This window comes from Lasioglossum baleicum, chromosome 2, assembly GCF_051020765.1.
Source record: "Lasioglossum baleicum chromosome 2, iyLasBale1, whole genome shotgun sequence".
NCBI lineage: Eukaryota > Metazoa > Arthropoda > Insecta > Hymenoptera > Halictidae > Lasioglossum > Lasioglossum baleicum.
In genome coordinates, this window is record NC_134930.1 from 11,750,802 (window position 1) to 11,777,657 (window position 26,856).

Sequence of the window (26,856 nt, forward strand, 5' to 3'; positions counted from 1 at the left end):
TTCTCGAAAACGTCGCGTCAAATGAAAAAATTTATTGTATATTTTCGATTTATTTTCCCGTGTAGAACCATTCCCTCCACGTTTATACCATTTTAAGGGAGTAGACCCCTGTTTCCAGGATTGCAAGGGTGCGGGATTCGCGTTCTCATTTCTCGATAATACAAAAATGGGGTTTTTCCGTAGTCAAAAACGCTAGATAAAAAGTCAATCTAGGGCACTATCGCCCTCAAAAGTCCTATTTTTTCGTTTACGAGCCGTAATTTACATGAAGACACCCTGTAAACGTATGGAATAAAATAGTTGGCGAATCTTTAAAGTCGTTTTTTAAGAGAACAATTGAATGGAGACCTATAGTTTCTTTGATATTTTTGTTCGTCGCAATGAGCACTATATGCAATGAATAAATAATAAATAGATGCAATAAAAAACAATTTTGGCCTTGGGACTCAATGTTAAAACTTGTGTATGAAATCTCCACGTAACTAAAGGTGCAGAATCACGCTACAGAAACACCCTGCACATACAACGATCACAAAAATTGAAGTTGGTATTCCCAACAATTTAATCATCTCATGATCCTTGGGACAACGACGAACATTTGCCATGTGTGTTTTCATAGATATAATATTGACAGAATATTCTTATGATAATATACTTTCAGAGAAAATCATTTCTTGAAAATCGCCTTGTTCAACTTGTATGTGCTGAATGCATAAAAGCCGTAGTCTAGTTGCGAGGCTGTAGCCGATTTCGCGCGGAGGAAAAGAACGGAGCTGTTGTGCGATCGCGTACACCGCGTAAAAGTGAATTAAAATAGCAGGATGGAGGCGGTGGAGTTTCTATGGGCACGCTTATCGGCAACAATGCACGTTACTCAGACCGACCTCATACCCCGCGCCGGTTCCCAAAGAAAAGTTGCGCGAAGCCGAGCCGCTTCCGTGCAACATCCTGTTTGGCGGAGTGCGGAAGCTGAAAGTCTCTGGCCTCGACGAGATAAGAGAAGCTCCTTAATGTCAAATCGATTGTCGGGAACAGTCGAGAAAGTTGCCAGCAAACCATGAAGAAAGTCAACTGTACGATGGCATCTTGCCACGGTGTCCCGTGACCTTGGGATCCCACGACCCTTTACTCCCACTAGCACCAATAATCTGCTGAGTAAATGATTCGCGCGTACGTCCGTTACCCCAGTTTCGAGGAGACGCGACGGCGCGTGTCTTGATGCAATTCATCGAGCACGCGCAACTTCCGCTACGAAGTGCATGCCGTTGACACGCGCGGCTCTTCGGCGAATGCGATCACTATGCCAGAAATTGCGCGAGTGCTTGCGTTCCTGAAACTCCGCGCATTTCTCGTTAAATGGCTTACCGTTGCCTGTCAAAGGATTTCGGATTCGGCGGAAGATACAAAAAGCGTTGGCACACAGTGTTTCCAAATTTCGAAAATTGCTTCACTTTCATCTGTTCCGATTTTGTAAAGAATAATCGTGCAATGAAAAACAGCGCAGACGACTCCTGGGTCCATCCCCTAACCCCTGGGTCCTGCCCCTACTCCTGGGTCCTCCCCACCAAATAGGATTAGGAGTGTACGAGGCCCGCGCAATCACGCGAGGCAAAGCACAGTAGGGGCAATATAAAATAGTTGATAGTAATTAAAGAGCCTTCTTCTTCTTTTGTTTTAGTTTAAGGACGCGTGGAAAAATTACATTTGCGTACACCCCTCCCCCCACAGGGGGGTTGTGTGGGACTCGAAGGAAACAGGTCTTCGGTTTTCCCAATAACCACTAAAAAAATCACGCGTCCAGGACTTATGCCCCTTCCTTCCGCAACTTCTGGCTCGCTGGAGGGCCAGACGGGGCCCGCATTCATGTTCTTGTCCAATACTAATTAATGAGCCTACTACCCGTGACAATAGGTTTGGAACCAAACGCATAAATACGAAATTAAAAGGGAACACTTTTTCCAATTAAGGTAGAAAAATTTTGTTATTCCATCCGCTGTCTACTGTGAAAAATGGGGACAAATCTTAAAAAGAGACACCTGATAACTCAAGCCCACGCATGTATCACTAACACAATATTAGACTGTCAGATCGTAAAATCTTTTACGAATATTCCAGTTCCGATAGCGAAGATTCGAACTGACTGGTACGGCCCGTTGTGTATCGACTCGGTTCGATTTAACGTCGAGGAAATTGAATCCGACATCGCGATCGGCTTCCTCAGCTTCTCGATCGGGGCAAGACTTTCTCGTTAGGGCCTTTAATTTCCGCGCGAGATCGTATTTGCATTTATATAGGGCTGTACCCACGCGGGAAGTGTTTTTAAATCGAAGAATAAACGTCTACCCGTGCGGCGAACTTGCAGCCAATCTGTATTCCATGATGCGCGAGCACTTTTCATCAATAAGAATGCGGAAGGAAGCTGAATTCTTCGCATCGGTATTTTCCCTGGAAAACTTGAACACTGTTCGAAGCTTGTAGATTTTAATTAGCACTTGCGTGGCTGCATCCGTTGCGGCTTCGCACTTTAAGAACTGTAATTGCACCGCGTTTATAGTTTTTGTTCGGTAGAGGAACGTTTCGTGAAATCAACGATCAATGGTTCGTCGTGGAGAGATTTTCAGTTCATCGCGAAAAAATCCCTTTCATGCCAGAAATGACGAAATACGAATTTCAATCGTTTCTGGCGCAGCATCTCATTTTTAATTCGCCGAAAACCGTCAGCGAAAAATATTGAATTTCATTTAATCCGATTTTCGTCGAATTTATAAAAATGTAAATTTGTATGCACTCTCGCAGCCACTTCGCTGAAGTTTATCTTCCCAATTTCTGTTCCGGTGAATGAAACGTTTGATTTTATAGGGATTTTATGAACACTCGCTGCACAGTTCGTCTATCAGGGGGACGTGAGGTTCGTACAAGGTACCGCGATTTAGCATGAAGATACGACCACCGTCAGCACCATGCAATTCCAGGTTTGTCTATTTCGAAATGAATGACAGGTTTCCGATAGTTCATAATTGTCAAAAGTTTCCAGTTTGACTAGTCTGTAGACTAGTTTAACAATTAGTCGCAAAGTGCACAGAGTGGCACTAACAATATTAGAGGAACGGTTCCAATGGATTGAAGAATCCCAGAATCTGTCGGATGTATCGCTTAAGATACGTTACTTAATTGTAACATTATGTTATAAATGTCGAATAACAGACTCAAAATCTTCGTTATCACAATCTTTTCTTCGTCAAATACTGTTACTAAATGTTTTGCTTGGACAGATTATTGAGTCACAACATAAATGAGTTCGGGTATGTTCAATATCTCTGTTTATAATAAAGTACAGAATTATATTCAAGCAATTGTATCATTTCTGACTGTGCATTTTTTTCAATCACAGTTACACACATTTACCATAAATAATCCGTAGTAAAAGCTTTCACGCTTTCAACAGAACTTACCTATTTATTCTACAACTTAATGTCGCTTAGTTTCGGGATGTTGCATGTGTGCGGTATATGCTGGTGTTAGTATACCCGAGAATTGATACTCTAACGTGTACTTGATCGTGTCCAGTCCACTATAATCCGTTTAATATACACTTCCAGTTTTCGGGGAAAGTTGGGTTCAGGACCCTCGCGAACTGAGCTGTTAACCTGAACTCGTTACAGCGATCTGCATGCGCATAGAACCCATCGCTATTAAATAACAATGTATTTGCATACCGAGTGGGCATTTCGACTGGCCTCGTTCAACTCTCATTCTCTTTGCATCATGCACACACCTGTTTAGAAATATTAAGACATCTGTTGATACTGAGTCTTACAAAAATAAGTTCATGAAAGATCCTATATGAATCTTCAATTTTACTTCACACTGTCAATCGGCAAGTTACGTTTGTAATATGTGCCCATAATTATGAAAGTGGACTAACAAAAATGAAAAAAAGAAGACTTTATCAGTTATCTCACACCACATTATTTTAAACTAAATTAATTCAATGTAATTTCTGTGCCCGTTATTTCAACTTATATGGAATTCATTTATTGTTAATTGTGAAAGTGAAAGTGAAATTGTGAAAGTCTAAGTCAACAATATAAAAAAATGAGGTTATCAGTTATTACTGTAGGATTTATGGAGCTTCATCAATAACTTCCTTTGTTAACAGTGATAAAATGATGAAGAACAATTTATTTGTATAATTAACAATGAACACATTCTACTCGTCACGTTTTCAACTCGAACATTTAAAAAACGAACAAAACTCATAATGATAAAAGCCTAAAATGAAAAAATGAATTACTTGTGAGAAATAGTTAATAAATGTAAATGAATCATTTCATTAAAATTTTTGTTTCTAATAAAACTCGTAGTTTTTTATTGCTTTTATAGTCTTTTATAGGTAATTCAGTTAATTTTGAAAATGGCCAATTCAAGTCGACTCAAACTTTAAAAACAACATTTTCGTATGAGATTCACACAAAATTTCACATTCAAAATTCTAAATGAAAATGTTACATAATATAAAAATATTTTTTAATTTGTTCAAATGTCTTTAAATATCTCGAAGCAAGAAATATATTACGTAGACCACTTTCCTAATTATATGTGGGCACATATACCATTTTGAAGAAATCATGAAAAAAGTATTTTTAAAAATTACTAGATAATTTTGTCAGAAACAATTTCGCAACATTTATGGAATCAAAGATACGATACAACGTTGACCAATTATTTTTTTATATCTTTTGTTGTTTGTGATTTAGAAACACTTCCGTAGAAGGGTTGATATCCCCCTTAAAGTAAAAAATAGATATACACGAAATATATTAGGTTTAATGAAACATTTGTGCAAAGTTTCAAGAAAGTCGGCGTGTATCTGTGATCGGGGTTGCCTTGTTAGAGAGTACATAGTACGTATATCATTTTGAAAGTAGGTAAATGTGCATAGAGTCGGAGCATTGACGTACTTATGGGTCAGATCTTTAAACAGAGAACTGAATGGACGGAAGCCAAGAAAGCAATATCGATATACGGGAGGAGGCGTGCAGTTTCGAAGGTTCTTTCAAAGGGCAATTTCGTATGTCAGGAAGCATCGGGCGCTCACGATCCTTCCTTTATTATGGTACCATCGCATCCCTTATTCTCGCTATTGCCTCGTGCGGAAAGGCCATACGTTTATTTACATATTCTGTTATTGCGTTCTGCCAGCCCGACTCGTCCCCGGAATCAATTTCCACACCGACAAACTTTTCGAATTAAACGTCCACGTTGTGTGTCGGTTTTCTTTCTTTTTCTCTCTCTCTCTCTCTCTGTCCCTCTGTGCGTGATTTGTCAACAAACATACAGACAACTCAATTAAAGACAAACATTCGGCCTTGATAACCCGGCAAGTAATGGCGGCGGCGCAGCGTCGTTGAACAGTGATCGTTATTCTAAGTAACAAGAGCGAATAAACAAAGACGACGAGCTACTTCGAAATTAGTCGGGTCGGACAACAACGGGGATCCTTCGTCGCAGAAGCCGGGGTGTTTCAGAACTATTTGATGACAGTCGCTTGTATATACAAAGCCGGTAATGTACAACCACGTTCGCAAGTGTTGGGACATTTAACGACTCGACGATTTTGAAGAGGATTCTGGTCTCTGGTTCTGAGTCTTTCAAAAATCCACTTGCTTGCACTTCCTTTAAAAGCGTTCGTGGACGTGTGTACAAAAGGATCTGTTTAGGGTAAACTTAACTTTACCGGACTCAAAATTGGTACCTTTCTCCTACGAATTATGATGTATTTGGCATGTAATCCAGTAGCTTTGTACCCGGCGCGGATGCAGATCGAAGTTTCGATCCTCTAGGATCAATACACGAAATTTCTATAAGTCACTGTGATTTGTGCCCGTGCGAAATCAATACGGGCCGGTTTATGTACTTCTTTAAGGCCTGGTTTACGTTGTATTTTTGTCCAGAAGAATTTAAAAGTTGTCGCACACGTCTTGTTGTTACTGGGAGCTCCAGTTCAGCTCGAAATTGTGCTGCATTTTTCCTTTCCTTAGCTGCAGACCTCATTAATATTGAATGTTGTCTCTTTCACTATTTTTTATTACTACCTTTAAGACGATTTTTTCCGTAATTTTCACGTAAATTGATATAATTATTAATCACAGTATATGACCGATTAGTTTTTTTTAGCAATTGCGCGATTAGAGCAGCCCATATCTTTATAAGCATCGATTGATGCTTTTTCTTCACTTGTTAGTACTTTTCCTCTCGGCATTCTCATACACGTGAATCAAATTATAACAAACAGGGGATTTCTGTGAGTTCTAAAACTAATACTTTTAGACTATTCGCAGTTTTCCGTAGTTCTCTGCTCAGAATACAGAGAAACACTAAGTGACTTTATAGAAACTTCGCACTTGTGTTCTGCACCACACAGAAAAAAATTTAAAAAAACGTAAATAGTAAACATAGCGGTCTAGAGTACGCAGTCCCTCTATTCGAGTATCTACAAGGCACAAGACCAGATACGATAAATCAACAAAAATGGTGATATTTTAAAAATATCTATGAAAAAGAAGATGACTTATAGAAATTTCGACCACTGTCGTTGAGGAGCTATGCTCGCTTAAAGTTGAGCATTTTTGACAGGTAAGGGCGCCGCCATATTGGTTTGAACTGACGATCGCGAGCCGCTTACCTTGCCCCCCCCCCCAACCGAATTCTAACCAACTCGGTAAGCGGCGTGCAACTGTCACTACAAACCAATATGGCGGCGCCCTGAACTGTCAAAAATGCTCAAATTTAAGCGACCATAGCTCCTCGACTATTGATCCTAGAGGATCGAAACTTCGATCTGCATCCGCGCCGGGTACAAATCTACTGGATTACATACCAAATACATCATAATTCGTAGGAGAAATGCACAAATTCTGAGTCCGGTAAAGTAAAGAGCAGCCTCTGTTTGAATTCGTAATATTAATCCACAAGGAGAGGTCACAGAGCTTATTTTTATTCTAGTTTCACCAGAAAAAGTTTCATTAAAATCGACGATCCCTCCACTGTGACCTCTCCTTGCCAGTTACAGTGACGAAATCGTAAAAGGAGTCCATTTTTTTTTAGTGTTCCTGAGAAAATTTTTACACACTCCAAGGCTTACGTGAATGTCCAATGTCCGTGTTTGTCCGTTGTCAACGCACAGTGCAGCGTGCGAAAGTCCAGAGATTTCGCTGGAGAAAAAATTCGAACGCAACACCATGGTTTATCAGCTGGTCCAGTTTCCCTCGCAATTTGCGATCGTTGCCGGAATAGTCCGTTTAACCGGCCATGAAATTCGCAAGGACGGCGCAGGTTGCAACGTAACGAGGGCCATCCGTTACTCGCTATGACGGCGCCGCTGACTTTTTCGAAGGGCAGAGAGACACTTTGTGCCGGTGCCGGCCGTCAAATCTACTTTATTCGCTGGGATTACCGGTGCGTGGTCTAGCCGCCGGTAAAAACATCAACATAAGAATTTATAACCGTACGTATTACAAGCGAAGGCAGGCCGGGTACCACTCACGGGACTTCTTATTTCAATCTCGTTTAATTAAAATCTCTCCGCGATTCTGCCTGGATTCGCAAAACTGCAATTTATACCGCAACGCAGCCCGCCAGTTTTAATAACATTCCTCTTACTGCCTTTCTTGTTTAATTCACTTTGCGGTAGAGCTCGTAATGCTTGCGTCACGGTCGACGCGCATAAACAGAGGGACAGTCCTTGTTTTTCATCGAGAGCCGTCCTCGCTTCCCTTTCTTTGTGGATTCGGTTTCGAGGGGCATTCTACAGCTAGGAAACGCTTCTGGACGATTCGAGACCCTTGATCTTCCACGCGCGAGCTACCACGGTGGTCTGAAGCGAAGAATTCAATGACATTTTGCTATAGCTTGAGAACTATGCCGCTCAGTGTCGCCACAGATTGAGACTTCTCTCCCACTCCACCCTACCCGTTCTACGACGATATTCCCTCCTTTCCGACGGCGAGCATCCCCACGCTTCCGTCACAGCTCGATCACTTGACGCGCTTCGTCTCTGTCGTGCATGTGTCACAGTGTCGCGTGACTAATCCGGTAATGACAGAGAGAAAGTAACTCTATTCTCCCCTCAATTTCTATCTTCTTGCAGCGCGTGGAGCGTACACAGTAACGCACGGTTAAATTTACATGATCTCGGGAGGTAGCAGTTCCATTTGATGTACCTTAGTTTCACGCAGTCTTTGAAATAGATTGGCAAAATTCACCGATTTTCATCGGTTTGCTTGAGGTTCGCCCATTAGAAATTGTCTTCTTGATAAAATCAATAAATACCATACATTTACGGATCATAGGTATCTGTGTGCATGTGTTGATATTAAATTCCGCCAGCACTTTTCATATCACGCGGTTCGACAGATCTGTCGCGGAATTCCCGTAGGCACGACAAAGGTGCGTTACAATTCAATTACATCGGCTTGCGCGGAGAGTCGCGTGCAATGTCGGTTTAATGCTTTCTCGTGTCGGATAATTAAATTAACGGACTAATAAGAGCAAGACGTTTCTGAACTATTCCGCGAACGTCGCGATAGCGCCGTCCCGTTCCCAAAACGAACTCTGCCGGCAGCAAACTCGATAAATTCCAGAGATTTTTCATAACATCGCCGGGACGACGAAAGTTCAACGGAGCACGGAAACTTAACAGCTTCCTCCGGAGGTATTACAGTCTGTCACGTAAACGCGATCCAACGGGATCGATCGCCGGAGACTGTTTACAGATTACGTGCACTTCCTCCTGCAGTCGCTGATGCTTCCGCAGCCTGGGATTCTGAACTAATTATTTCTGTTCCGTTGTTTCCCCAGTGTCCCTTGGCCTGTTCGTGCCAAAACTCATTACTCAACAATTTTTTTTGTTGAAATCAAATTAACACTTCGGCCTTCCGGCAATTACGAGGGTCAGTCAAGTGTAAACCGGAGTCCCTCTCCAATTTCCTATTTCGCTGGAACTTTAAAAAATTCCAACACTTCTCCATGCGATTTCGTGCTCCCATTTAAACCTAAGTGTACCTGTCGCGGAGTGCAATCTTCCCCCTTAATTCATGCCGTCGAATGCGCAATTATTCCATCGGGAAAGCATTAAAAAATCGATTCAAAAATTCCTCTCACAACTTTGTAATTTCGTGTTTCTTTTTAGACTTAATTGTACCTACGATAAAGTGCAAGCTTGTCCCCCCCCCCCCAATTTATGCCGTCGATTGCGTAAAAAGTCCTTCGTGAACACATTGAAAAATCGACCCAAAAATTTCTCTTATAACTGAATTTAAAAAATGTTGGCGGTCGTGCCTTTTCCGATTCTCGTGTGTGTTTTTTGTTAAACTTAATTGTACCTACCAGAAAGTGCAAGCATCCCCCTCCTCGTTTAAGCCGCCGAATGCGTAAAAATTTCATCGAGAACACACTGAAAAATTTGAGTTTCCTTGTTTTTAAAATCTATATCAATTTTAAGTGGTTCTAACCTAAAATGCAATTTTCCAGATTTAATTTAAGCCCTTAATATTAGCTGGTCTATAACTGAATTAATTTTACGAATTCGAACAGATCCCTCCGCACACCTGTTCAAGCACACTTATGCTTAAAGAAAATTTGATTTTTTGTAGGTTGAAAATCGGAACACACCCTTACATAGCCCGAGGCTTGGTCTACTTGTTTGGATTCTACCAGAATCGATTTTGAAGCGGCCAGAACAGCTTGCGAGAAGCTCTGTAAAGTAAGCATTGGACGGACGCATTGGAGCAGCTTGATTACACGACTAGACGCGGGCGATCGCAGTTTATACAGTGACAACGAACGCTTCCGCCAATTCAGCCGACAATGAGAGGAGGTAATGTTAATTCCGCTTCTGTCGGATACTTAACAAGCACCGTTTTCAACAACTAGAAGTTCGCGAAATGCTCCATCGATAACTACGTAGATAGTTTTAACGACGTCGCGTCACGGCTCGATTCTCCCGAACGCAGTTTCGATTCCATTTACCTCGTTTACCTCCCAGTTTTATTCAATTCGTCGTCGACGGAACGAGCTTAAAAGGTTGAGACAATGGCCGCATGATCCACCGCAATGTCTTCGTCGAGGATTTCGAAAATTTGATTCGAACGCGTTCGGCGGATTAACGAGAGCGAGTCTGCAGTTCTTCCTTTCTTTTTATTTTGGGAATCGGTAACGATTATCCTGAACAGTCCGTGGATTATATTGAAGATTCATTTTTTATTGTACAGTATTCAGGAAACGACGATTAATCCTTTCACTACCGTGGACGAGATCGAAGAAATCGAAGAAACGATGCTATGGACGAGATATCTCGTCATCATGCTCTCATAGACGTCTCGTCACCATGATTTCGTCGTACAATGCTATGGACGAAATATTTCGTGTATCTTTATTACTGATATGAATTTTTTCATTGGAAGGTTGACACAAGTAATCGATTTTTAAAACATGTCATCGTTGGAAAGATGATAAATATTAAATACTCCATATTTGACACAATTAATGCTTGAAAGCATGATGAAATGCATAATGTGATGGAACAATATTTACAGAAATATGTGGTTTCCTTCCGTCGGCCATTCTTTTGGCAAACTACACATTCTATTATTGGATGAGATTTTTACTGTGAATTCTATTTTTATATATTAGATCTTCTACATTGATTACAATTATATCCCTCTGCATTCTCTGCGAAAAAATTTTTTTTTGAATAATGCATTGTCATCCAGTTCTGAGCTATGTTTAAAATTTCAAGCCTCTAGCTCACCGGGAAGTTAGTTTAAAATCAATTGCAAAATTTGCCACCGAACAAACAAACAGACAAACAAACAAACAAGAAAGCGAGCTAATAAAAACGTGGTAATAAACAATAAAAGCATTAATTGTGTAAAATATGAAGTATTCTATATTTATCATCTTTAAGCACTTTCCACCAATGATGACATGTCTTAATAATCGACTACTTGTATTAAATTTTCAGATAAAACTAGTCATATTAATTATAAAGATACACGAGATAGCTCGTCCATAGCATCGTTTCTTCGACATCGTGGAAGCGAGGTATCCCATCCATTATAGTGAAAGGGTTAACAGCATATCCATACTTTGCTTCTTAATAAAGCAATTTTCGAATTCCGTGAGATGGCAAACAAAAGTCACTTGATTCTACGAGGACTTTTCGAGACGATTTTAGAATGTATTCCCGTATGAATTTAAAAACGACCAAGATCTGAATTTAAAGGGGGAAAATTATAATTTACGACAGGTATAATTTCAATTTAAGCGTTCGTATCATAAAGTTCAATTTGTCCACAAGTTCCTCGCATTATTGTTCACTTTTTAGAATTCGGAGATAGCTAGGGAGAATACCAAAAAATCTAAATCATCAAGAGATTATTCTAAAATTTGTGAGATCGTATAACGAAGGGTTAAACAAGAACGCGCATCCGATTGGCTGCTCGAGAACTGCGTGCCCCGAGTCTCTTACTTACCGAGCAGCTACTGTCCGATTAATATAATTAGTAGCAGTAATGAATGCGTATGCATGTGAGCAAAAAGATCAGATATCAAATACTGTGCGAGCCAGGTCCGTTTACAGTTTACACATCCAAGAGAAAGGAGATCAATAAAACTCTCTGAAGCATAAAAATTGTATATTTCCTATTTCGATATCCGATGATGAAATATGGCCGATCGCAAATAATGCGATCTAGTTCGAAGGAATGTTGGGTCCCGCGAACATAAAGCCTTGAATCGGACGGGGAGTACGATTGCATTGGCACGTAATTGCCGAGCGGTGGCAGCCGATACGGCCGTGGCGGAGATTAAGAAGTAATCTGGCAGGATATTTAACTGATCCCAGGGACTCTTCTCGACGCGTAATCACTTCGCGGGGCAATTTTATCTTCTGTTCCGAGCGTAATTCATCCCCCTAATTAAGGTGCCGCGACTTCGGATGAATTTACAGGAGCACGGGGGAGGGGGCAGACTTCGCGATGTATGCAAATGAACGGTGCCGGAAATACGGAGGAAGTTGTTCGTCTTAATAACACCGTCTGCTGTATAATGATCCGCTGCGAAGGATATAATAAAGGAGTTTATACGTGGGGAACACTCGTCTATTAGCCGGCCGGCGAAGTTTCGGCGGTTTCGTCTTAACTCGGGACGGAAAAATGTAGATTAGGGTGGATCTTAACTATACCAAAAGTGAACATTTTCTGCTAGATTCTTTTCACGCCGCCTCACAGTGCAGCATGCAATGGACAAAAATCAAAATAATCATGGTTCGATTCTAATTTAATTACCCAACAAAATCATTAGTCGGTAAGTAAGGAATGTGTATGTAAAAAGTAGTATCCAAGAAAATCAATAGGGGATCTCAGTAACAGCCAAGAGTTTATTGTAGTATAAATACTAAAAAGTTAGATTACTCGTGCCCTAATTGCTCTTTTAGGTTCGTTTTTGTTTTAAACTGTTTGTTACAACTTAGGTATAGAGAATTTGACCAGAGGTATGCATAATTTTAACTGGCAATTTAGGAATTTCGTTGTTTCCTTAAAATGCAATTTACAAAAAAAAAACGGTTCAAAACATAGTGTAATTTTGGCTGTTCTGTATCAACAAGATGTTGTAGTATATTGCTATATAATTTTTTTCTGCGATAAATTGCAAGACTCGATGTTATTTAATTTTTAGAGAAATGCATTCGTAATCACGATTTGGTTGAAGCTTGGATGTCCGAACACACTTATTCCCAGAAATTATCAAAAGTTAGACAAAAACTCTGTTCTCCATTAAACGTGAACGTTATATCACACGAAGTGGAAAAGAGAAAGAAGATTACCATTATCTTTTTTACTAATAAAAAATTCGGTGTTATGTATTGTCAAATAATTATGCATTATAGTTAGATATAATTAAATTTAACCACATATAATTAAAAAATATTTCGAACAAAAGTTGTACAGTATACAGTTGACAACAAATTGCAATAACAACTAATCATAAAAAACTCTTCATTAAAAAAAAAAAATAAGAATAACCTTCTTTACTAATGGAACCTTATATTTTTGGTGCATTAATCAATGCATCTTTGTATTCCCTTTAAAAAATTATTAAGGTACTTAGGTAAAAAATTGATTAGTGTAGAAGTCATGATTTTTGTCTCGAATGTCCATTTACATGCCGCACTGTGCACCTTCTTGAATTGTTCTATTGAGTAAGAAAATAATTTCTGCAAAGAATGAAGTCAATTGGACCAAAGGAAGCCAAGTACACCGCCTATTATAGACACATTTCTTAACTGGGCGCGTGGGGTCTATTTGACCCCGAGTGGTATAAAATAGTATATAACTTTTCCAGTTTTTTTTAAAAGCACAAATTCCATACTTCATGTAATCCTCGAAAATGATGTTTCCTTCGTGTTTATCATGAAAGTCTGCATACTTAGTTTTAAAAATTTTCATTCATTGTTGAAATTATTTGAAAATGGGCAGAAAAGACCCCATGCGCTAACTAACGTAAGTTTATAGGCGCGCCCAATTAAGAGTTAAATCCATTGATTACTCTCGCAGTGGTTGCTGATAATCTTAGCAGGTGCGTGTGACCTTAAAAGATTTAATGAACTAACAGTACAAGATTTCAACATCTACATATTCTGCCCGATGTCCAAGAAAATCGATGTTCCGTCCACCCGCGCCAGTTGTCCTCGGATTCTTTGGGAGACGCGCGATTTCTCTTTCCGGCCGAGACAAGAGGCTAATCAGATCCTCCCGGATTTTTACCTCGGGGGAAATTTATCTTCCTCCGAGAAGAAGTGCCTTTCGCCTGTTTTCCTTTTTCGGTGTCCCACCTCCTCCTCCTCCTCCTCCACCGTCTGTTTAAGCAGCTCAACATAGATGGGACGCGGCACGACAAAATATTCTTCGTTAACCGGCGAACCCGGTCGTTAATTAACGCGGAACGACGCACCGATGTCGGGCTCTATCAAGCGCGGGACGATCTTGTTACCGTCTATCGATATCAAACATATCCATCTATCTCGTTCCAATCTCGGACAAAGCGCATCGTCTCGCGTTAATCGATCGGTTAATCTGCAAATACCGCGGCAGTTTCGCCGGCGCGGCGATGCCTGCGGAGTAGTTTCTTGGTGAAACTTTGATGATACCCGTCGGCCTGTGCAATCGGGCCTAAAACGATGAGTTGTTGCCCCGTAGACCAAAGTCAAAGTACAAGTTGCCTTTCAGTAACGCGAGGAGCAACACAATTACGATCGCTCCATGCTGCTCGAGAGGCCGGCATCCTATTTGCAAATTAAAATCAGCATTGCCGTCGCAAAACATACGATTACACCGGTTATTCAAAGATACGGTAGCCGAGCGGACAAGACACGGGACCAAATGACTGGACACTCGAAACACTCGCCATTCAATAGTCGGGAATTGCATGTTTAGTAGCGGCAGTCCACCAAGTAACGGACAAATAAAGTTTTTGAAGTGAAAACTTCTTTAGAAGCATCGCGTACACAATTGCTGGGCAGTGAATGAGACTGATTCGTCACACTCCAAGGTGAAACTCTATTCGGTTCCCCTGAGTTTACCCGAGCGAGAGCGACAAACAGCAGGTGTGCAATCGCCACAGAAGTTCAGTATACATAGATTATCTATAGGCACTGCATCTTATGGGTTTTTTCTGTGTAGGTCTCGGGGAGCTCGCTCGCTCTCTCTCTCTCTCTCTCTCACTCTCTCTCTCTCACTCTCTCTCTCTAAGGGACCCCGTAATCTGTATTTTTTTAATTGATGTATTAAAATATACCTCATTCCATTTAAAAAAATGAAGGTGACCTTGATATCTCTAAAAAATGACATAAAACCAAAATTTTGTTTTGGCATCGTGTCAGCCCTATTGTACCATTTAACATTGTCCTTGCCATATTTTGCGTATCTTTAGAAACAACAAAGATATTTGAGGTGCAAACGTTAGGTGACTCACCCTGTATATCCGCGAGGGTACCCACCCCACCGCCCCGCCGTACCTGCGACTCTCGCGGACCCAAGGTTTTGGCCGCGGTGTCATTAGTATAACGAGAATGAAAGTGAACACACGCGAGTTTCCGTGAGTGCCGTGAGTGATTATGTCACGGACACCATAGTGCGATTCTACTTTGTGAGAGGAACCGTAACTCGCAACTCAACCGTTCTCTTAAAAAAATGGCGTTGAAGTTCAAATCATTTTTGAGACACCATTTGGCGAATATCAGCAATAAGATGATTCGTTATGTAGGAAATTATCGGAAACATGATACTGCTATTTTCCGAATTATGAAATGAAAGAATATTATGAACAGAGTTGTTTCAAAAATTATATTATATGAACTTCAACATAATTTTTTAAGAGAAAGATAGAGTTGTGAACAGTAGAACACGATAAAAGGAAATTTCAGTTTTTTTTACCTTGTTTTTCACGTTCAAGGTCAATTTTTCGGGGGTTCCTTATATCATTTTCGATTAAATCGGGGGAGTAGAATCGCGCTATGATATCCGCAACGTATAATTTTGTGACACCCTGTACAAATGTATGACGCTATATGGCAGTGTTTTCCCAAAATGTGGTACGCGTACCCCTGGGGGTACAGGAAGAGTTTGGAGGTAGTACGCACTGAATCTAATGCAACAATCCTGATGCAGCGGGTGTCTACTGTTGTGTACACAGGATCTGCACGTCTGCTACTTAACCCTTTGGAGTTACCATGTATTACATGCGCCTAATGGGACAAATAGATCCCGTTTTCCATTATACACGAATATACCAGTCTTAATAAATCGAAAAATAAATCAGACTCCAAAGGGTTAATGCCAATTGTTCTTAACGAGACATACTCAGTGTTACGACAGTTATAGAAACTTTGGGAAACACTGCTACATGGTAACCGTTACGTGGTGAGTACCGTTTTCTTGTTTCATCCCCTCGATAGGTATCAAGATTATTTTGATTTTCATTATTTTTAAAATTGATTCTGTTTTTAAGTGAATTATGTATTTTTCACCGATTTAAATTTTTTCTCGAATCATGTCGTTGCCTCACGGAATAATTTCCTCTTGTGTCACGACAATAAAACAAATTTGTTCTTTGTCTGTTATCGTGCAATAGAAATCTAGTTTATTTAATTTTTATTTTACATTCAACTTGAACAATCTATTTTCTATATACTATTGATTTCCTTCTCAACAAATGAGACTCCTGCTTATCTCCGATACGGAACTCTTGAATGTATCGTACCGATCCTGTTCCGTACCGTAAGTAATCATTTATCCTACATAAAAGTTACAAATTTTTGTGCAACATTCCCATAGCTAGCACGAAATGATTACGACAAGTTAAACGTATAACCAAGCTCGAATACTTTGCACAGTCGATCCGAAGGAAACGCGCATCGTCTCGACTAGCAGACAGGCGAATTGGCTGAGCAGCTTCGTATTCTTTTGGCTTTGGCATGCTCGACGTGCCCGGGGTGCATTCAGTCGATGGCTTCATCCGTATGAGACGGTACCGAAAGTAACATGTATACGTTACATATATCAATTTCAATTCGGGTCGCGTAGGAATATACTTGCAACTAGGAAATCGTGTTTATTTTCCGCGGGAAAAATGAAATGAAAACATTGGCCGATACCGTGACTCCGTGTGCTCGTGTTTATTCAGCATTATATTTTTAATATGTCCCGGTTTCCGGCGTGGTATAAATTTTCGCGGCGATCAAACCTGTTTGCCGACTTTTTCACTTCATTGAGATGGAAATGACGATTCGGAGGAGGGAGGAGAGCAGCAGGAGAAGCCGCAAAACTTTCACGAGGAAGTTCATTCGGTCCAGGACGCGCCGGTTCCACCCTTAGGCTGCGCAGCATTGCTCTTCGCGAACAAGTTTCGCCAGGCATTTAATTTGAATAAATAGCCCTCGAAGAATGGGGATTTCGCTCCGCACGTACGAGCTGCTGTCTCGAATAGGTCAACGGTACACTCGCAGGACAACAGGGCCGAAATAATTAATTCCGGATCCCTGTCCGCCGAAGCAACTGCTGAACCAAGTTTGCGCAAACAAACACCGCAATCGATTCCGCCGCTTGAAACTTTATAGGCTTATTGTTCGGACAGAGCCGAGGGACATCGATACTCGGCTATCCTTAACCGTTTGTCAGCGATAACGGTTTCTACCCAATTTTTCGTTTAGTTTAACCCTCCACCGACCAAATGAGGTTAAATTGAGAGAAAATTCTGGGCCAATTAGGAAAATCGACTAACATTTTAAATTCTTACTTTTTCTAGAAAACTATTCGCTATAGAAGGTTATTGTTTTATAGGTACGAAGATAACATCGAAAAACTATGAAATATTTCCATTTCATTTTTCTTATCACTGTTATATATCAAGTTGCATTGGTCCAATTGTTATTTTATATTAAATTGGCGTGCAGTGTAGCTCTTGTGTCAATCATTCCATACTAAAAAGTAAAAGTTTCTTAAAGTTAGATAGTTTGTGCTGGGATTATGCTAAAAATGTTCGTGAAGTTTTGAACAACTGGAAGCTAACCCTCTATAATACGATTGAACTTACGACTGCGTGATTGGAAGATTAATGCTTTAGCCACCAGAAGACAATTAGTCTTTAACGATAGTACCGTGTCTAAAAGAAGCTTAATAATCCGTTTTTAATTGGGAGTCTCAAAGAAAGCTGGAAGATTATATTATTTAAGCCAATCTTTTAGTCTACGGATAAAATTTCTGCTGAATAAAAATGGCAGAAATCTCATTGTTAGACAGCCTTTTATTCAAATTAAATTAATAGTTACTTGTCGAATATAAAAATCCGCTTTTAATTGGGAGTCTCAAAGCAAGCTGTAAGATTATATTATTTAAGACAATTTTTTAGTTTACGGATAAAACTTCTGCTCAATAAAAATGACAGACATCATATTGTTACACAGTCTTTTATTCAAATTAAATTAATGTAGTTACCTGTCGAATATAAAAATAATTGGACTCCGTTATAATTTTTACTTCTGCACACTATACTTTGAAAAAATATAGAACAAGCAACAAAAATATATAGCACCATATTGCAATAAAATATGTATTTGCATGAAGAATAAGATACGTAGAATTTTATTTGTAGTGTAAATACATACTGGGTTGCCGGGTTCCCGAAAATTTCGCTCGAATTCGGCGGAAATTCTGGTCGGAAACTCTAAAATCTATGACGTGCGGGTCTCCGAACAATTGGAGTGAAGTCAAAAATGCATTTTAACATTCACAAACTAAAAATGAATTTTATTTTCTGACGAAAAAATTTTTTTTGTAGATGTTTAAATACTGTTCAACTTTTGTTGGAAACATTTTTTCCCCCGATGATTGGAAACCCTTGAAAAATCGTGACAATGGAGTGTTTCCACCGAAAAGCTGGAAAAAAATATTTTTGCGCGTGAATTATATTGACATGATGTAATTTACGACTTTAATACTAAATATGTAGATCATGAAACTTTTTAACAAGTAAATATGTATCTTCAGCAATTTTTAAATTCTTACTATTAATTTTCATCAGGAAACTGTTGATGCTCATATCTACTAAAATTAGTTATAAATGTTCAATCTCTGTAAATCTGGGACTAATTCCTATTGCACTATGATCACAAACCTTTATCGAATGTAATGATACCAGAAAGAGCACCGGATACATTACTCAATACTACAATTACGTCGTCAATGAAGTTTTATAATCGTAAAAAAACTTACAGAGTTATTGATTATGTTCAAATATTAATAACTATACTAATTTAGATGATAACGAAATGAAATCTGTGTGAAACTGCTCTGTATACCTACGCGAAATGCTTCTGCAATGTAAGAATTTACACAATTTCCCTAAAACTCTTAAAAATCGTTAATGAATCAACGCTCTTTCAGAAACTGTTTAAGAACGTATCTCTTGACTTTCGATAAAGTAGCGTACTTCGCAGATGTTCACATAAAAAAACAATATGAAGCCTTATTCTTCAGTCCGTTAACTGCGTCGGACAGCAAAAATGTTTCGACTTGCACAAAATTTCTGAATCAACTTTTTTCCGACTTTTCCGACCGAATACTCTACTGTGCGCCAAATTAACGTAATCCCAATTTCCAGTTGGTTCGCGATGACCCTGATATGTAATTCGTTCGGTCTGAGTGGCACCGTCGCCATTTCATTCGAGCGAACGGGGGACCCGCGAACTTTTTCCCGTGACTCGCTAATTGAAATTCTCCGCGATTAGGATGTCGACCGTCGCTGGCCATTATTCACCGTCGGTTTCGCGGGTCTCTTCGAGCCGCTGAAATATTCCGCGAGAAGTTTCGCGAGGTGTCGGACGACTTCCGACGATCAACGTTGGTCGCCTCGTAAAACTGTTGCTACCAGCTTCAGCGACTATTAACTGGGAGCCACCAGCGACAAAAAAAAAATGAACTCACGCGACGCGAGAGTAAAACCTATTAAAACAAGTCGCGCGAAAATATACCCTTTTTTATGCTCTCTCACGGGGAACAGTGAGTGACCGCTCTTTCTCGGGCAATTTCCCGACGAAAAATTGCGTTTTCCAGGTCATAGCATTTGATTTTTGACTCGTTGCACCCCCGTAGAAGCTAGCACTGAATTATTTTTATAGGGGTTCCGCAGTCGGTGGTTTGCATTGTTAAGTACCGATCATTTAAGCGGGTCTAGGGCCGTCGAAATTATGCTATTTCCACAAATTATGACGATAATGTTACTTTTAGCAAATCTTATCAAGAATGTTTGAAACTGCAAAAATTTAATTTTTCTTCGCGAAGCATTGAATTCGGGGTCTTGATCTAAAAAGCTGTCAATCACAAATTATTCTCTGCTTCTTTCTGGTTTTAAACACTTTCAGAAAATGTGTTACAAATGTTTACACTGCAATTGAATCGTTTCATAACTTATCAAGATATCTCGAGCTTGATTGAATAAGTTTTTAATGATATTCTTTCTGCACTACATCCTCAATTCGTAAAGTAAAGTTTATCTACATTGTGAATTTCGTGAAATAATCGGTGCAAATGAAATTTTGCACAGAGATCTGAAATTTAATTATCACCACTAATCGTTGTTGTGCAAACAATTAGAATTTTGTAAGATCATCAATTGCTTGTAATAGAATCGTTAATGAATCAGAATACCGATGCAATGGTGAAATTGAAAATATTAATAATATCGTTGGTATCATGGCCTTCATTACCCGCAATGTGCAAAGTTAATTAATGAACCGCAAGAGAACTGCTAGTTCAAATATCACAGTTTCATATAATATATTCATGTATTTATATTTTTCTCTCAAAGTATAGCATTTCATTTATATTGAAAATATGAATAAATAAATAAATTGTCACCACACGATAAAAACAAATATCAATAAAAGGCAATAAATGTAGCTCCACTAGCTGAAATAATGATAACGACAATAACAATAATAATAATAATAATAAATATAACAGGAATAACAATAACGACAACAAATCATAAATACGTGATAGCAAACGGAGTGCATCAGAAATGAAGACAAACAAATTGGTAATGAAAAGGTAAACTTCAATTAGAGAATTTAATTTTTTTCTACAGAAATTGGTTGAACAAACAAACAAAGTGCTGAAATGGTTATAAACAATCACTTGATGTAAATATGGTACGCAAATATAACCGTTGAAAATAAAACTAATAAGTGCCACTGCACAACGATCGCAATTTAAATAAACAGAAATGTCGAATAAGAATCGAGAACATCGATAATTGACTGTAAATTAAGCACACCATTCCGAACGGGAAAAATATTCTGTTTCGTTCGTGACGATGCTGAACCACGGCGAAATACCTATAAAGACAAACTGTAGACGCCGCACTGACAGCACGTAGAGGTTTGAACGTTAGCGAACCGAAGAAAATTTGTCTAGGTTAGGATAGACTTTGAAGAGCTCCTTGAAGCCACACCGGCCACACCGCGATGCACTCGAAGAAGCAACTTTCAAATCTCGAGTGACATCCTTGCCGCGCGCGCACCCGCAGCGGCTACTTGAATGCATGGCCCATAATTAAGGCTGTCGCATAACGAACTTACCGTCAAGAACTGAAACCACGGCTGTCGTTCACGTTTCGGCTTCTTTTCCACCGTCGAAAGTATCTCTTTCCCCGAGGCAATGCTAGCTTAGATCGAAAAGGGCGCCAGGATGAAAAGAGTCTTATGACACTGACGCTGAACGCATCAAACTTATCTGCACAGGTTACTGAACTCTCGCTCTCTCTCGCTCACAGTCTTGCTCTTTATTTATTAGGGGAAGTTTCCCTTTTCATTTATTTTTTTTATTCTATTTTATCGTACGGTAAATAACTTATTTATTTATTTAAATTTGCACGTGGCATATATATTTTTTATTTCTACTTTGTACATTATTTATTTTATTTTTTACTAGAGGGTAGTTGTTGCTCGCTTCGCGAGTAGGGTTAGTGGTACGCATTTTATTTTTGCGTACGTAACGAAATAAATTGTAATCGAAATTAACTAACTGGCGAATGTTTATAATGTCGATAATGCAAACAGACGTCGATAATGTAAATTTCTATTGAAATATTGATTAAAAGCTACGACGTTCGTTTTTTTGTTGTATTGAAATACGATTCTAAAAGCACTTTTAGTTTTTCCCGAATTTTCCATTTTTCCGGGCAACTTTTCCAATTTTTTAAAATGTAAAAACCTGATTCGGACTACAACGAACATTAAAAAAAAAAAATTAGCCAAATCGGTCCAACCGTTCTCGCGCGATGTCGTGACCAACGAACAGCATTTGATTTTTATTATATAGATAATCCATTTTATATGCCATGTTCGACGTACTTATTGCAATTGACTTTAATTACTCCATGGCATGTACTATTTAATTACTGTTATTATGACTACACAGCGGATCGTTATGCGCAATGAAAATTTTCTACTTGAATTGCAACAAATTGGAATGCAATATAAATTTATTTTGTTCTTTAATACGTTAAATACGTTGAAAATAATATAATCATGTTTTTAAATTCTTCTGTTTCTATTGCTTTAAGTTATATCTACTCATTTGTGTCATAAATGCATAAAATCCGCTGTCTGATTATGACAATTAATTTTTATACAATGGAAATTAAAAACGCTTTCCACCAAGAAAATAGAATACGCAACTAATGCGCAATTGTCGGCTCGCTCCTTTGTTGCTTCAGGGAAACTAATATGCACAATTACCTTCAGAGCTTGTTACTTGTTAATCGAGATATTACAATGTTTCATGTATACGTGGTGTACCTACATATAGCTGCAGGTGTTAGTGTGCAAACAGTGAGCTTCAAATGCGTCCGACGGTAAAAATTTATGAAAAGTAATTTTATATTGGCTTTTTGTGGATGATGTTTAACACAACGTAATTCTATGATTGTAAAATTTGTTTTAATCACACGTGACCACAATAACCGAGTTAATTCTGGCCATTCAAATGAAATTTAATAACTTCTCCCTTGCAAGCTTCTGTACTTTTAATGATATACGACTTTAGTATACAGAGTAGGGCTGTTACTTTTCCGAAGCTTTGACTCTTCAAAGATTCGAAGGATTCGAAGAAACAAAGGGTTCGAAGTCTTCGAAACGTATGAGGTTGTAACTTATGAGTTTCATACCATGTCACGATTTTTGATAAATTAAATAAAAATTAAATTAATAGGATATTGCATTCTATTAATAAATTTCGGGATCATATCACGAATGTATTTAAGAAATAATACTTGCAAACAAAATTTTAATGAGTTTTATTAGATTCGGTGAAATGGGATATTGCAGACTAAACGGAAAGAAAGGCAAGACAGGTTTGTCGCTTAACATGTTCATAAAAAATTTAACAGAATTTTGACAGAATACAAATACAACCACACAGCTATAAAAAATATACACTCTCATCGCCTTCGAAGTTTCTGAAATCGAAGCTTTGAAGCTTCGAAATCTTCGACCTTCGAAGGAAAGGTAACAGAAAATGAAAACTTTATTCTTTATTTGCTCAAACAGTAAATAATTCACTCTTGTAGTTAGATTCAATTAATGAATAATGAACAAGAAGGTAGAGATCAAGAATTATTTCACTGAGAATCACAAGGAACCATGTAGACAAGGGAACAAGAAATCGTTGTTTAAGAGTAAAAACCAGCTAAATTATAGATTCGCAGCAGCGTCTCCCTTCATTGCAGTATTCCACTTCCATCGACACATGTTTGCATGTTCAGTGTTTGACGGTTCAGACTCCAACTCCAACAGTATCAATATAAGAACCCCTCCATCCGCGACTGGTTTCTGCAGCATTACCATCTAGTTAGCATTGTTTGTATAGCAGAGAATTAATTTCCTCATGTATCGTAACAAACGCGCCGCGTTCCCGTGAATCTCGTCGAATCGCGCATGGTTGTTCAACGTTCTTTAAGTATTCAGCTCTTCTTGTTCTCGCTCATGCATATTTCAAAGCGGCGAAGGGAAACGCAGGAATCTCACCGTCCTTTTTATAGTTCATCCGCCGGCCAGTCTTTCTCGCTATAGTTAACGCAGCCGAACTCGTAAATCTCATTTCTTTCTGCAGCGATCTCCTTCAGATATGGGTCCAGGTATCGATATTCCAGGTCCTCCTCGTACGTGATCCATTCGTTCTTGGGCAGCCGCGATTCCAGGTAGTCTAATTGCACCGCTCGTATGATTCTGGAAATAAACTGTCACTTTAAATAGGGTATTCAGGGATATTAAGGGTCAAACAGGATAAGCATATGCGATAGACCAATTTTCATTTTTATTTCGCTGCTGAACAATGTTCTTTGTTTAAAACACTATGCTGTAAAATTTCAGATCTCTACCCCTTCGTTTCAGGGTACTATGGGGACGATAAACCAAGACTTCACCTTGTATTTTCTCAGTTATGAGATACTTATCGTTAGATGAAATAGCAAAAATGAAGCTACAAACTAGCTTTATTTCAGACATTTTTTCAGAATTTTAGTAAGTAGAGTCTTTTTGCAAGCAAACTTTTGAGTTATCGCCTTTAGAAAAGTGAGTATAAATATAAAATACTTTCGAAGTTATAGACGATTATAGGAGGCATAGCTGATTGAACGTAAGTAGATTTTATATGTGAAAATTCGTTTGTCAAAACTTTAAACGCGTTTTTCTCAAAACAACTTAAAAACTTATTAACTTAAAAACCGTTTGACCGATCGGTCTGAAATTTTAATATGTTCTTCTACACTTCAATAGCCCCAGTATAGACTAGAATAAATAAGATCGGTTAATTTTTTCCTCAATTTTTAACGTTTTTTATGAAGAAAATGCTATTTTTGAGACCAGCTTTGGAGGTCCACCATTTTGTGAATTTTTGCTGGAACAAACAGTCATTTGCAGTCATACTTTCTCTAAGGATAATTCTTTTTTTTGTTCAAATGTTCCAGTGAGCCGCAATCGTGCACGCTAGCAGATCAAAATTTTTAAAATATCTTCCACGAGGCTGCAAGAAACCCCTATAAAAAATCATTTACAAAATTACAATATATAAAAATTTTATCTTGTATTTGAAGACTAAAGATATAGGATAAACTGTACTATTGCTGGCACTGCAGTAGTAATTGGTACTTTTGATTTAAACGGCAAATATTAAGAATTCCTGGTATAGAAAATCATTTGATATTGCTTCTTATTTATATTTCAAAGCAACGTTGTAAGTTTTCATAACAGAGTTCCACATATGACTGTTAGCAACGCTGGAGGACATCCAGTAACACCGACGGATGACCACAGTGCAGTGTAAATAGTGTTTCATTAAAATTTTCGTTACGAGTGAGTATACTTTATCGCTTCATAACTTAATTTCGGACTGTACTACAGATGTAATAAGTGCGTGTATGTTTAATTATAAATCAAATAGCCTGTTTAACGTTTACTTCTTGCTGTGCCAATGACTGTATTATTTGCCTTTACGATTGTTATTCACTGGATATAATTTATAATAAAAGATCCATGACTCGTAAAACTGTTTGATTTTGCTGAAAAATCTCTATTAGCTTATATTAATAGCAAATTAAGCTCGTTTAAACATTTCAAAAAAAGATGAAAAGATTTTTACTACAATTTTGGCTAAGGATGCCAATCATTGTACAGTTTACCCTATGTTAAAAAGATTACGGACTCAAACAATGTTATCTCATTACTTTATCAGTCTCATAAAAATGATTCAAATTTTCGACCGAGGAAGTGTAATGCCCCCTTGAGTGTAACAGTCTTTTAGGGAATTCAAGTGAGCACTATCGTGCATAGTTTCCGAGCGTGTTCGCGAGCACAGCGTCGCGTTTAACGGCGAATATTCGCGGAGAAGTTCGTCAACAAATTGCCGGACAATCGACAAGGGAACATGCTTCCGCGGAAATACCTACCGAAAAGTTCGGGCGTCCAGCACGTCCACCGGCAGCCGTCGAAGGGCTGACTGTATTATGGGATAGCCCTCATGTATCAAATCCTGGGAATACAACCCGAATTGGTTGAACCCAGACAAGTTGAACGCGATTTTACTCCACTTCGGGTTGATTCCGCGCTCGCCGCTAGGTTTCATTCCGCGATTGAATATACCTCTCGATGTTTTAATTATCGTGGATAGCCTCGACATCGCGAGGAAACCGGAACGTTAGTAACCTTGATGAAAATTGTTACACGATCTAAGTCATTCGACGCCGAATCGATAGCAGAGACTCTGTTCCGCCTGAAATATGATGCATGTAGCGATTGTAAAATGAGGTGGTTTCATGGTGGTTCATAAAATGTCACTGGAGAGAAAGTATCCGATCTACGTTTACGTCTACGTTCCAGAGTGAATTATTATCGATAGGTGGAGTTCCCCCAGTGCCGGACGCTTCAGGTTTATCTTAAATAGATAAGAAAAAATAATGTTTTAGTCTTTTTATTCTGCATTACTTATAAGTAGACTGCGGATTTCATGCATTTATGACAAAAATGGGTACGTACAATTTAAAGCAGTGCGCATATAAAAAATATTTAAGGACATCAATGTGTTAGTTTCGGCTTGATAGGATAATTAAAAGAAGAATACAATTTTTATTTGGCTCCTGTGTCCTGCAATCAGTGCAAACATTTTTTATTTTGCATAAAGATCCGCAGTCTACTTATAAGTTAACAATCTTGGAAATCTTAAATGAAGGAACAAAATAATCAACATTATAATAGATAACTTAATAAACGTCATACTTTTTAATAAACGTTAAACTTTGCCATATGATTTTGAGAGATCATTACATGTGCGTGTATGTGTGGGGTACCCAGTCACGGACGAGTGTAGATATAGCTAATGTCCGGTATTAGGTGCCGTCCGGCATGAACCTTCACTCTGCATATAGGGGTGTAAGATGTAAACACGCACTCCAGACTAATAAAACCGTACATGAAAAGTTGCCGAATGGAAAATTTCCAAGGTTCCCTTAGGAATACTGTCTGTGACATATTTCACACACGATTAAAAAATGGAAACGATTAAATTGATTATTTTTATGTACAGAGAATTTTTATATATTTAATTTCCTCCTACCTACCGTCTTGAAAATCAATAAAATTTCACAAATACTTACGCAGTCAAAGTTTTTCCGTTACAGTTTGCACTGAAAACATGCATGGGGTGTAATTACACCCGAGTACAGGGTTAACATTAGGATATATGT

The 26,856-nt window shown here is 38.7% G+C and overlaps 1 protein-coding gene across 1 annotated transcript; it reads right to left on the bottom strand.

Annotated features, from left to right (window-relative positions):
• Positions 1-22,917: 22,917 nt before the first annotated feature.
• LOC143220174 (cytochrome b-c1 complex subunit 7) lies at positions 22,918-25,934 on the bottom strand. The gene is made up of 3 exons (XM_076445892.1): positions 25,564-25,934; positions 23,645-23,845; positions 22,918-23,464 (listed from the first exon to the last, which is right to left on the bottom strand). Exons 1-2 carry the CDS (start codon positions 25,791-25,793, stop codon positions 23,653-23,655), a joined length of 423 nt encoding a protein of 140 aa, XP_076302007.1. The 5' UTR covers positions 25,794-25,934; the 3' UTR covers positions 22,918-23,464; positions 23,645-23,652.
• Positions 25,935-26,856: the final 922 nt, after the last annotated feature.